The 12,335-nt window shown below is 47.2% G+C and overlaps 1 protein-coding gene across 3 annotated transcripts in view; it reads left to right on the plus strand.

The window, feature by feature from the left end:
• AGO1 (argonaute RISC component 1) overlaps nucleotides 1-10,727 on the plus strand; it is a 41,697-nt gene extending 30,970 nt beyond the window's left edge. For 2 of the 3 annotated variants that reach the window (XM_062190949.1, XM_062190950.1), the window contains exons 13-19: nucleotides 783-942; nucleotides 1,159-1,249; nucleotides 2,975-3,169; nucleotides 5,173-5,307; nucleotides 5,892-5,993; nucleotides 6,482-6,681; nucleotides 6,923-10,727. In XM_062190949.1, coding sequence (XP_062046933.1) covers nucleotides 783-942; nucleotides 1,159-1,249; nucleotides 2,975-3,169; nucleotides 5,173-5,307; nucleotides 5,892-5,993; nucleotides 6,482-6,681; nucleotides 6,923-7,031 — 992 coding nt within the window. In that variant the 3' untranslated portion in view covers nucleotides 7,032-10,727. Of the gene's footprint in view, nucleotides 1-782; nucleotides 943-1,158; nucleotides 1,250-2,974; nucleotides 3,170-4,926; nucleotides 4,981-5,172; nucleotides 5,308-5,891; nucleotides 5,994-6,481; nucleotides 6,682-6,922 lie in introns of those variants that run through there. The other variant, XM_062190951.1, reaches the window with a different exon arrangement.
• The last annotated feature ends 1,608 nt before the right edge of the window (nucleotides 10,728-12,335 follow it).

Here is a 12,335-nt window from a genome sequence, read left to right on the forward strand (position 1 = left end):
GACAGACAATCTGCCATCCACTGGTTCACTCCTTTAATGGCTGCAACGCCCAGAGCTGGTCCAGACCGGAGCCAGGAGCCAGGAGCTTCTTCTGGGTCTCCCATATGAGTGCAGAGGCCCAAGCACTTGGGCCATCTTTTGCTGCTTTCCCAGGTGCAATAACAGGGAGCTAGATCTGAAGTAGAGTAGCTGGGACTCGAACCAGTATCCATATGGGATGCCGGCGTCACAGGCGACAGCTTTACCTGCTACGCCACAACGTTGGCCCCTCATCTGCCTTCTTAATCTGCACTGTCATCGCCTCTTCTGTCGATCAGCCGCAGAAGCCTGTTCTTTTTCCCACAGCGTGGTCCTCTTGCTTGCCTCTGTAGTTACTGTGCTCTACCAGTTTCTCAAACATTTTGCAAACTTCTAAAAGAGTGCATTTTTGCCATGTTGTTTTCCTCTGCCTGAAGTACCTTCTCCAACCCTCCTTTTCTTTTCTGTGTTCTTTGCTGCATTCAGATTTCAATTTAGTCGTTACCAGTCATCCTTTCCTGACTAGGTTGTTGTCCCTGGTTATACATTCTTACAGCTCCAGCAAGTTTTGTTGTAGCATATGTCAATATTGGGATTTTCATGGTTTTTAACGTTAGTCACTACTTAAAAAACACACTAAGAGTAGGGACTTCATGTGTTTCTGGTCACCATTGTATTTCCTGGCACCTCATATACTGCCTGACATTGAATAGGCATTCAGTAATTATTTGTTGAGTGCACTAACCAGTTCTCTCTGCCCATAGCTGAGGTGAAACGTGTTGGAGATACGCTCTTGGGAATGGCTACACAGTGTGTGCAGGTGAAGAACGTGGTCAAGACCTCGCCTCAGACTCTGTCCAACCTTTGCCTCAAGATCAATGTCAAACTCGGTGGCATTAACAACATCCTAGTTCCACACCAGCGGTATGAACTCTGTTGTCTGCTTGCCCTTGTCAAGGTACCATAGTGGGGACTAATGAAGAGATAGGATCCTGACCAGGCAGAGTGAATCAGACATAAGGGGAAAGACCAGAATGGGTGCTGGATGGTACTAGAGAGAGAAGACCAGAATGGGTGCTGGATGGTACTAGAGAGAGAAGACCCAATTCCTCACCATTTTGTTTTTCCTTCCTTGCTCAGCTCTGCTGTCTTTCAACAGCCAGTGATATTCCTGGGAGCAGATGTTACACACCCCCCAGCTGGGGATGGGAAGAAACCTTCTATTACAGCAGTGAGTGAGACTTTCCAGCTTCCTCACAAAGTTCTCCTCTTGGCCCCATGTCCCAAATACTACGCAGGATTTCTTTTCCCTCATCTCTGGCCCTTAACCCTTCCTAAGATCAACTCGCCAGCTCACCATCCCCATTGCTTCCTCCCTTGTCATCTTCTTAAAGTTAACTTTGTATGGTTTGATGTCTTTTTGTCAGGGAGAATAGTGAAAGTACAGCCTGTAACCAAAGACTTGCCCCTTTCTCCCCACCACTCGTATTCTGCATTTGAATTTTTTTGTTTCTTTCCAAGACTGCTCTTGGGATATGTAGGAGTGCCATCTCTCTTGTCTAGAATCTCTTTTAAGAGACTGACTTAGTTGCTGGGACTGTTCTCTCTAGCCCACCCCCACTTCTTTTTTTTTTTTTTTTTTTGACAGGCAGAGTGGACAGTGAGAGAGAGAGACAGAGAGAAAGGTCTTCCTTTGCCGTTGGTTCACCCTCCCATGGCCGCTGTGGTCGGCGTGCTGCGGCCAGCGCACCACGCTGATCCGAAGGCAGAAGCCAGGTGCTTCTCCTGGTCTCCCATATGGGTGTAGGGCCCAGGGACTTGGGCCATCCTCCACTGCACTCCCGGGCCATAGCAGAGAGCTGGCCTGGAAGAGGGGCAACCGGGAGAGAATCCGGTGTCCCCACCGGGACTAGAACCCGGTGTGCCGGCGCCGCAAGGCGGAAGATTGGCCTGTTGAGCCACGGCGCCAGCCCCCCACCCCCACTTCTAATTCATTTCGTAGGTTAGATGTCTCTCCAGTCCCTTGCCTGCTTTTTTCTGCTCCCTACCCCATGTGGGCTTCCAAATTGCCAGGCTTCAGGCCTGCCTGGCTACTTTTGTTTCCTGAACCCTCTCATTTCTCTAAACAGCCTGGGAAGTGCAGTGAAATCCTGAAATATGCTTTATCCCTGTTTTCCTTGTGGCCACGCTTCCTAGATTTTGGCCATAAGAACCTTGTTATGGTCATGGTTCCTAGGTAGAGTAGCTGTAGAGTGGAACAAAAAGAGTAACCTTGGCCGGTGCCGCGGCTCAGTAGGTTAATCCTCCGCCTTGCAGCGCCGGCACACCGGGTTCTAGTCTCGGTCGGGGCACCGATCCTGTCCCGGTTGCCCCTCTTCCAGGCCAGCTCTCTGCTGTGGCCAGGGAGTGCAGTGGAGGATGGCCCAAGTGCTTGGGCCCTGCACCCCATGGGAGACCAGGAGAAGCACCTGGCTCCTGCCATCGGAACAGCGCAGTGCGCCGGCCGCAGCGTGCCTAACGCGGCAGCCATTGGAGGGTGAACCAACGGCAAAGGAAGACCTTTCTCTCTGTCTCCCTCTACTCTCCACTCTGCCTGTCAAAAAAAAAAAAAAAAAAAAAAAGAGTAACCTTGGACTGGGTAGTAGTGCCAGACCTTTACATGCCCCTCTGCTAGGAGTGGGGAAATCACGTTTATCTAGTACCTACTGTGGGCTGGGCCTTGTTCAATGTACTTTATATGGACCACAATAGCACTGAAGGAGCATGTTCTTATCAGTTGAATTAAGTAAATTCTGCATGTGTGGTAGAATAGGAATTGAAGCTAGGGCTCATTGAATCCCCAGCCCTGCTCATTCAGTCGCAGTTTTCTTGCTGGGAAGCCTCTCTCCAAGCCCATGGTGTGGCAGCAAGTTTGAATGAACTTTCTGGGAGCTGTTCTTTTCTCTTTGAATGTCAGGTAGTAGGCAGTATGGATGCCCACCCCAGCCGATATTGTGCTACTGTGCGGGTTCAGCGACCACGGCAGGAGATCATTGAAGACTTGTCCTACATGGTGCGTGAGCTGCTCATCCAGTTTTACAAGTCCACCCGCTTCAAGCCTACCCGAATCATCTTCTACCGAGATGGGGTCCCTGAGGGCCAGCTCCCACAGGTAGAGTCCATCTTAGAAGGAGAAACCTTCATGTTGAGGCCGAGAGCTAGCTGCTTTTACCTTTTCAAAGCTGTTGGCACTAGGAGGTGTGCCGCTTCCTGGGGGGTTTGCTAAATGGAGTTGGCTTGGGGACAAAGATCACAGCTGAGGAGGTGCAGTGTCCAGGTAGTATCTATAGTCCTTGTAACAGAGAGCCCTTGGTGCCTATTTACTGTTTGGTTCATGTTGAAGACTGTGTAGACCAGTGACCCTCAGTGTTAGCATACATCAAGAAGATCACCTGGAAGGCTTGTTTAAAACAGTTTGCAGGAATCTAAGAGTTTTCTGTTTTGGTGAGGCTAGCAGAGAACACTAGAATTTGCAATTCTGACAAGTTCTGGGTGATGCTTCTGGTCTGGAGTTCACGCTGTGAGAACCACTGCTGCACTGACCTTCCTTCACAATGTTCCTCTTATTTGTTCTCAGTGCTAAGCCTGCATATTCTGGTTTTTTTTAGACTAGTTAGTAGAACAAGCTGGTCTCCTAAACTGTCATTTAGTAGTATTTTAATTCCCATTAATGGGCACTTATTATGTGCCATGAACTGTGCTAACTACTTCATTTATATCCTTTTAAATCTTATAATCACTCCGTGAAATAGGTTTTATTATACCCACTGACAGATGAGGAAACTGAGGCTTGAAAATGTCAAAATGATTTTTCAGTGTCATCCAAGCTAATAAGCAGAGGACTTGGGATTCCAACACAATGGTCTGATTCCAGAGGACATGTTCTTAACCATCGTGCTCAATTTCCTCCAGGTCATTTAGTATTTCCTAAAACACCAGACAAATTTATCCATGTTACTTTTTTTTTTAAGGATTTTATTTATTTATTTGAGAGGCAGAGTTACAGAAAGAAAGAGGGGTAGACAGAGAGAGGGAGAAACAGAGACAAAGATCTTCCATCCATTGGTTCACTCCCCGAATGGCCACAATGGCCAGAGCTGGATCAATCTGAAACCAGGAGCCAGGAGCTTCTTCTGAGTCTCCTATGCAGATGCAGGGGCCCAAGCACTTGGGCCATCTTCTGCTGCTTTCCCAGGTACATTAGCAGAGAGCTGGATTGGAAGAGGAGCAGCCGGGACTCGGACCGGTGCCTATATGGGATGCCGATGCTGCAGGCGGAGGCTTAGCCTACTGTACCACAGTGCTAGCTCCCCATATTACTACTTTGATCAGAAGTATCTAGTGGTTTCACATAGCATTGGGTTAAAATTCAAATGATTAGCAAAACAACCAGCAGTTATTAAGCCCTCCTAGGTTTTCTGTGCTTTTACCAAGTTATCTTAGTCTTCGCAACAGCTTTGTAAAACGTCTTATTTGGAACGTTAATAGATGTGGAGAAAATGAAACTTAGAGGGGTTGAATAACTTGCTGAAGGAAATACAGCTATAAAGGCTGCGTTTAACCTCATTCTAATTGATCCAAACTCCATCCTTTTCTGCCGTACAGTTTGGACTCCCTGTATCTGATATCCATGGCCATAGGCAACTATTGCTTGTGATTAATTACCTGTGGTGGCTTCTCTAGCCACGGTATTTTCTCTGTTTCTCTGTTCTGCAGCGGTCCAAATCCTGTCTCCTCTTGGAGCTCACAAGGGAACTGCTAGTACCCTCTTGATCCTGAGTGAAATTAACTTACTTTGGGACATTGTGATTTTAGTGATTTCTCTGTGAACTTTGGTTGTGTCCTGATGTTAGGTCTCTTTATGCTTAGGACCCAGGCGACTGTTCTCTCCTGATGTGAAGTCACCCAGTCAAGGTTTTATAGGTACATATCAGGTGAATTAAGTATAAGGCTGATTTTTCAAGAAGGGCCTATCATCTCTAATTGTTGGGCATCAGCATATAAAGGGAGGCAGAGCAAAAAGCCTTATCTCAGGTGGCAATGCTTTAGTTCAGAAAGATGTGTGAACTCAAGAGGAGCTTTGTGTCTTTGTCCCCCTCCTCTCCCTGTGCCTAGATCCTCCACTATGAGCTGCTGGCCATTCGTGATGCCTGCATCAAACTGGAAAAGGACTACCAGCCTGGGATCACTTACATCGTGGTGCAGAAACGCCATCACACCCGCCTTTTTTGTGCTGACAAGAATGAGCGAGTGAGTGAGCAGTTGAGGAGACCACCAGCTCCCTACTCCTGTCTCTGCTTTGATAGGGAAGATAAAAGTCTGGGAATTTCATACTTGTCCTAGCCATCCTCCCTGGTCCCATCCTTGCCCCTAGCTCTTATGTCTTTCCTCTCCCACTTCCTTCCTTTAGTGTCTTCCTCCTCCACTTAAACTTTCCCTCCTCCTAACTCCCTGGCCTAGTCCCCTTATATATAGACCAGCTCCCAGAAAAAGGAAAAGGCACTGCCATTTATTGAACTGTTATATGCCAGGCACTGTACAAGGTATCTTCCTCACAGCAATCCTGTGAGGTAGGTACTGTTGCTAACTCCGGGTTAACCTCAGAAAGGTTAAATGACTTGGTAAGATCATGCAGGTGTTAAATGGCAAAACCAAGATTTGGAAATGGGTGTATGTGACTTTAGAAACCTGTTATTTTAAGACCCTGTAACCTCTGGGAACAGTACCTTTTGCTTTGCTCTTGGGGTTCTGGTGGCATCAGCATAGAATTCAGCCAAGGCCCTAGTTAGGGCCAGGCAGGTCTTGGGATCTTGGTTGTATTTGTCTCTATACAGATTGGGAAGAGTGGTAACATCCCAGCTGGGACCACTGTGGACACCAACATCACCCACCCTTTTGAGTTTGACTTCTATCTGTGCAGCCACGCAGGCATCCAGGTAGCCGGGCTATATCCTGGGGTTTCTAATGGGTCAAAAAGAGTTGGTTATCCCATTGCTTATAGAATACATCATTCATCACTGAATGCATTCAAATCAAGATTGTTCTCTTGGTAAGCTCTGAGTATATTTGCTGGTTTCCCATTATTAGAAGAGTGTGTATGGCCATCCTGGTTTCCCACACCGATGATAGGAAACCAAGTACACGGGCCCATATTCTTCTGCTTTCCTAGGCACATTGGCAGGAAGCTGGATCAGAATTGTAATAGCTGGCACTGCTGGTACTTGGGATGCTGGCATCTCAGGTAGTGGCTTAACTCCCTGCAGTGCCAGCAACAAAAGGGTGTTGTATGACATTAGTGGCTTTGTATCTGCCTATTAATGGGTGGGTCAGAAAACCCAGCTATATTCTTAACAGTAATCTTGTTCCTTATCATCAGCCATCCCCTCTGCCCAACCTGGGGCCCCTCACCTTCCTGTCTTCCCAGGGTACCAGCCGACCTTCCCATTACTATGTCCTTTGGGATGACAACCGTTTCACAGCAGATGAGCTCCAGATCTTGACATACCAGCTGTGCCACACTTATGTACGATGCACACGTTCCGTCTCTATCCCAGCACCTGCCTACTATGCCCGCTTGGTGGCTTTCCGGGCACGATACCACCTGGTGGACAAGGAGCATGACAGGTGAGGCCTGGGGTCAGGCTTGCTTCCTTTTTGCTTCAGGTCACCGTACCAGCCTCTCTCACTTTTCCTTGCACAGAAGGAAATGGGTGCTGTCTAGTTTGGTGCCATTGGGGTCATCTGCCCAAACCTGGGTTGTTTTTCTCTCAAGTTGGTGTGGGAATTTGGCAAGCCACGGATGGGTGAGGGAATTAGCAGAGCTCAGTTCACCAGGAAGAACTTCTTTCATTTTTTCCTTTTTCAGTGGAGAGGGGAGCCACATATCGGGGCAGAGCAATGGGCGGGACCCCCAGGCTCTGGCCAAAGCTGTGCAGGTTCACCAGGATACTCTGCGCACCATGTACTTCGCTTGAAGGCAGAATGCTGTTACCTCACTGGATAGAAGAAAGCTTTCCAAGCCCCAGGAGTTGTGCCGCCCAAATCCAGAGGAAGCAAGGAGGAGGGAGGTGGGCTAGGGAGGAGTGCAGGAGGCCTTGTTTCTTTCTACAGCGGGGTGTGAGCTTTGGAAACAGGGCCAGCAAGACAGACCACCAGCCAGAAATCTCTAATATCAACCCTATGTCCCTTGCCCTCACCCCAACTTGTCACATCTGGCCCTGACCCCACTGGACCAAGAGGGGCAGCACTGGTGCCCACCATACACACAGGTGTCTCATGTGACTCACAGTGCTAAAGACTCATGCTTGACAGCTTGCTAAGGTCGGCTCTGCAGCCCTGTGGACAAAGCTGGTAGGTTTGGGTTTGATACTTTAGATGGGAAAGTGAGGGGCTTGAGAAAGTGGGTGGGAGAGGGAAGGATTTTTTAGGAGCCTTAATCAGAAAAGGTCTAGATTTGTTTAAGAAGAAAAATGAAACCAGACCCAGATCAATATTTTAGGATACTAGATGTTTTAATGGGTTCAGAATCCAGTTTGTAGCAAGATTTTTAATGCTAATGGTTTTGGTTGCTCCTCCCCCAGCTGCCACCACCCTTGCCCTTATTCCTCTCTCTCCACATGTTCTACCCCACCTTCTCCCTGACAGACATCTAGCCCCTAGTAACACTTAAGGCACTATGGCACTTAGCTCTGAAGTGACACGACCCTGTCTTCCTTCCGCCTGCTGGTGGGTAACCAGTGCCTTCCCTGTAACGGTAATGCTGCAGAACTGCAACCTTTTGTACCTTTCTTTGGGAGATGGGGTGGGGTGGGAGAGGAGATAGGTGGGGAAGAACTATCCAGAAACCAACGAGCCTCCAGCCAGAATGCCAGCTTTTTTGCATTTGAAGGAATTGACTTCCACATTCATTAAGCTTTTAAAAAGATCATAACCTCAAGATGGTTAAAATCCATTGACATTTGCACTTTCAGACGTGACCAGTCTAGGAGCTGCTGAGATGACTGGCCCCAGGCCTTTCCCCTTAAGCCTCCTTTTTTCCCTGTCACCTCTACCTCCTACCCTGCCCAGGCCCGGAGTTAACTTTCATAGCATTTTTCACTGTTGGTGTCTTTTTTTTCCTGATGGTCAGGTCTCTTAAGTTTCAATATTTCTTAACTGGGATATCTTACAACAAATGATCCTGGTCCAAAATAAGAAAAAAAAAAAAAAAAAACTAAATATTATTTTTATATCATAACTTGAGTCTGTTGCCAAAATCTGGAAGTCCTTCCCATGCCTGATGAGTTTACATCCTGAAAACATTGAGCCATCAGAAGGAACGCTGTACCTGACTTATTCTCTGGCCTGGCTAGGTAGGGGCTGGTTAATTCCCCAAGGTGGGGCTCAGCCCCATCATTCCTCTGTGCAGATAAAACCTTTTCTTGCTACAGGCTCCCTCCTCTGCACTGTCCGGCACTCTCCCCTGCAAGTGCATCTCCCCTTCCTCTGGGCTGTCCTTTGACCCTTTGGCTCATCCCAAATTCCAGCATGTCCTGTGGACAGGCTGGGGAATTTTGCTGCTCCCAAATGCTTCTGTTTACACAAATGAATTTTTCCTGGTTTCCCACTAGGGCATGTGAGTGGGTGGCATGGGCTTTTTCTTTTCTTTTCTGTCTTGAGATAAGGGGTTTGACTGTTTCGCAGGACTGAAGAAGAAGGGGGTTCTAACTTGGTCCCTGCTGACCTTGAGGCAAAGTCCCTTCTTTCCTTGACTGTTTTGTTTTTTTCCTTCCCCACTGCTTGGATGGGGACTTGAAACTTCAGTGTGGAAATTCCCCCTTTTGAAGAGCCTGGGCTTGGATTTGCCCCACTCTGGTGATGAAGCCATGATACTTTAGGCCTAGCCCAGGCTTAGAGGCCAGTCAAAGGAAGGAGGGTCTGAATCCTGGCCTCTGGAGTTGGAGCTGCCCTGTCTTCTCCTGAGCATCCCTTGTACAGACCCAGATTTGCTATGCAAAACAATCTTTCCCAGGTTCTGTTCTGGTTGGCTACATTGTTCAGCAACTTCACAAAATGTAGCACAAATATTCATTATGGAGAAAGCATCAGGACTGTTGAATAAACTCCTCCTAATCCTTTGCTTTTTTCCTGCTGGCTATAGCATGGGTGCCCCATGGGCACAAGCCCAGCTGAAGAACAGAATGGAGGGCTCTGGGAGGAGGCAGCTCACTGGAGAGCCTACATTCCTTACACAAGTGCCTAAAGAGAGTGATGCCAACACTCCATCTGCCCTGTCCATCGCCTTCATAAACAGTCTACTTCGTGTTCCGTCACCCTTTGGGGAGGGAGCTCTCCTAGGACAATGGGCTCTGCATGTTCTCTACTTGGGTACATTTTGGGGCTGGAGTAAGGGCACTATTCCTGGAGGGTCCAGTCATTCACCAGCATTTGCAAATGCCCATAAGAAGCCAGGTGACAGCTACTACTCCCAGCAACAAGTTTACGTGTTTCTCCTTTTCCCTCTTTGCCTCACTCTCTCCGGTTGGGTTTTGAGCTGGGGCTTAAAATGCATTTTTAGCCCTTTGGCATTGCACCGGCCATGCTTGGGCAATGACAAGGAAATAAATTCTTGCTTTGATTTTTGCTTGTTTATTGGATGCTTGAGACTTGAAAAATACCACTGATCTTTTGGATTATTCTTGTTTGAAAGGTGGTACATGGAGATTAAAAAGTGGAGTTAGCAGGAAGCTTTGCTTGGATTCGGTTTGAGAGGTGCTTCTTACTGAAGCTGTGAGGTAACACCGGGGGAACCCAACCTCAACCTCTTAGACAGGTCTCTCACTCCCTTTGTTTCCTTTGTTCCACTGTTTTGCCTTCCTTTTCCTCTTCTCACTTTCCATGGCTCCTTTTTCCTTTTCCCCCTAATCACTTAGCTTGCTTGCCTGCCTGCCTGCCCGTCTGCATATGTGATGATGAATTCTCTGCATGGCTGCAGTGACCCCATTGTTAGCTGGCAAGACAGGCTTAGCTCCTTGACTGCAGAAGACCAAGAACTTACTCCGCATACCCGGTAGTGTTAACTCTTAACCCTGGGTTGGACTGTTCTCTTTTCCCAAGCTTCCACTGGGGCAGAGTAGCAGGCCTGCCCAGCTGGCATGAAATTGGGAGGGCTTCTGGCAGTTTCCATACCTGTCCACTCCTTTGAACTGATTTCTCTTGTTGCTTTTTCTAAATCTGCTTCCTTCTCTCTCTATCTGGGGCCTCACTTTTCTTGACGATGTTTTAGGGTTGAGCTACCTGGGTAGCCAGGGTGGGAAGTTAAGGGATGGACATAGGGAAGCAGAGAGTGAAGAGATGAGAATGGAGAGAGTTTGGCTAAAAGGTGGGAAAGGAGAGCACTGCTCTTTGATTGTTTATCCAGTCCAGCCTGACCCATGGTGGGGTTGAGGTGCTATTGCTGGCCTTTGGGGATAAGCCTGGGGCTACTGTTGCTGGGAACTTAGGCTTAGGATAAAGCTGAAGAAGTAGGCACCTAAAAGTGTAAAATTTCCCTAAAATGCTCTCAGTTCCCATCTGCTAGATAGCTTTTCTGTGGCCTCCTCTTTGGCTAAGCAGCAACGTTTTTGGATAGTTTGGGTCTTTCTTTTTCTTTTTCTTTCTTTCTTTTTTTTCTTTTCTTTTTTTTTTTTTTTTTTTGGTCCAGAATCCTGTGACTGAGAATTCACTTGTGATGGGCAGCCAAGGGGACACTGACTTCTTTCTTAGCTGGCCCGTAGGATGTCTGCAAGGCTGAGCGGGACAGTGTTTTAGAGCTGGCATCATGTATAACAAATAAGGGTGAAAGTTTCTTCCCCGTTAGGGTAGAAAAGTCATCTCAAACTAGCCAAAAGGCAGTTTTGGAAATTATGTCGGAGAAAGTTATTTTTATTTATTTACTGGGCCTAGGCCAATCCAGGATGGTAGCTGGGATGCCTTCCTTCTTGAAGTCTGATCATGGCAGGGATACGCAAGGCACTCTTTCCTGTTTGGCCTTCTAAGCAGACTGGGGAGGAGGGCCTCTCTGGTTTTCTCTTCTCCTCACTACTTGGACTTGCCTTCTCCCTGAGTAGGGAGAGAGGCTGGGTTGGTGCTCTCCCCTTACTCTACTCCTACTGACTTAGAACCTCTGGCTGCTGTTTGGGAGCTCAAGAAAGGGAGTGGAAGAAATGGGCTCAAGCAGAATGAAGTGGGAAAGGCAGATTTCCTTCTTTTAAAAGGAAAATAGGAAACCCTCCAAGAATTGTGCAAGTAAAGACAATGTGTCAAATGCACTGAGTCCCCTGATGTAGTAGCAATAAGGAAAAATGAAATTACTTCCCTGGGCACACAGTCCAACCTGATTGGTGTGTGATGTTGCACTTAGCAGCCATGTGGTGGGCATGTGTGACTACTCTGGGTTTCACTTTAGTTTCTAAACTTTTTATCCCTCTCAAGTCCAGCATGGATGGGGAAATGTCCCTGAAGCCCCACAGCTGTGTACTTGTTTGCATTTGTTTCCTTTGAGACTTGTGTTTGTGTCCTGCTTTGAGCTGTACCTTGTCTAGTCCATTGTGAAATTATCCCAGCAGCTGTAATGTACAGTTCCTTCTGAAGCAAGCAACAGCAGCAGCACAATTCTGTGTTTTATAAAGACAACAGTGGCTTTTATTTCTAAAGTATGGTCTCTTTCTTTTTTTCTACCAGCAAAACAAACTGTTGGGATTAATTACATCTCTGATAGGTTCTTGGTTAGAATAATAGGTCATTACACAATAATACTTCACAGGGCCTACATTTATTCTTCATTAAACAGACATGCAAAATACCATGCCAGTAGTACTGGGGAGAGGACAGACACAATTCAAAAATGAGGGAAAAACAGTGTCTCCTTAAGGAGCTTAATGATTCTTTTTGGAGGGGGGAGGCTATGATTGGTCAAAAAGTCCCCTATACAGGAGAAAGATAGTGATGGATTGGAAAAAGGCTATAGCAATGAAAATAGAGAAGAAGGGAAGATTTGGGAGACAGGAGATAGAATTAATAGAAACCAATGGCTGGTGCTGGGGGTGGGGGAAAAGGAGAGGAATAGAGGCTAGGGCCCAAGTTTCTACCTGAGCATGTAAGTATGTTGGGACATCCTTCTAATCCAGATGGGGATGAGAGGAGACTAAGGAAGGAATGTGGTACACTTTTTGAAGAAAGCCTTAGGTAGACTGAGTTCCCCTCGGGCAATGAGGTTAAGGTTTCCAGTAAACATAGAATTGGTACTCAGGTAAGATTAT

The sequence above is a fragment of the Lepus europaeus genome, chromosome 5 (assembly GCF_033115175.1).
Source record: "Lepus europaeus isolate LE1 chromosome 5, mLepTim1.pri, whole genome shotgun sequence".
Lineage (NCBI taxonomy): Eukaryota > Metazoa > Chordata > Mammalia > Lagomorpha > Leporidae > Lepus > Lepus europaeus.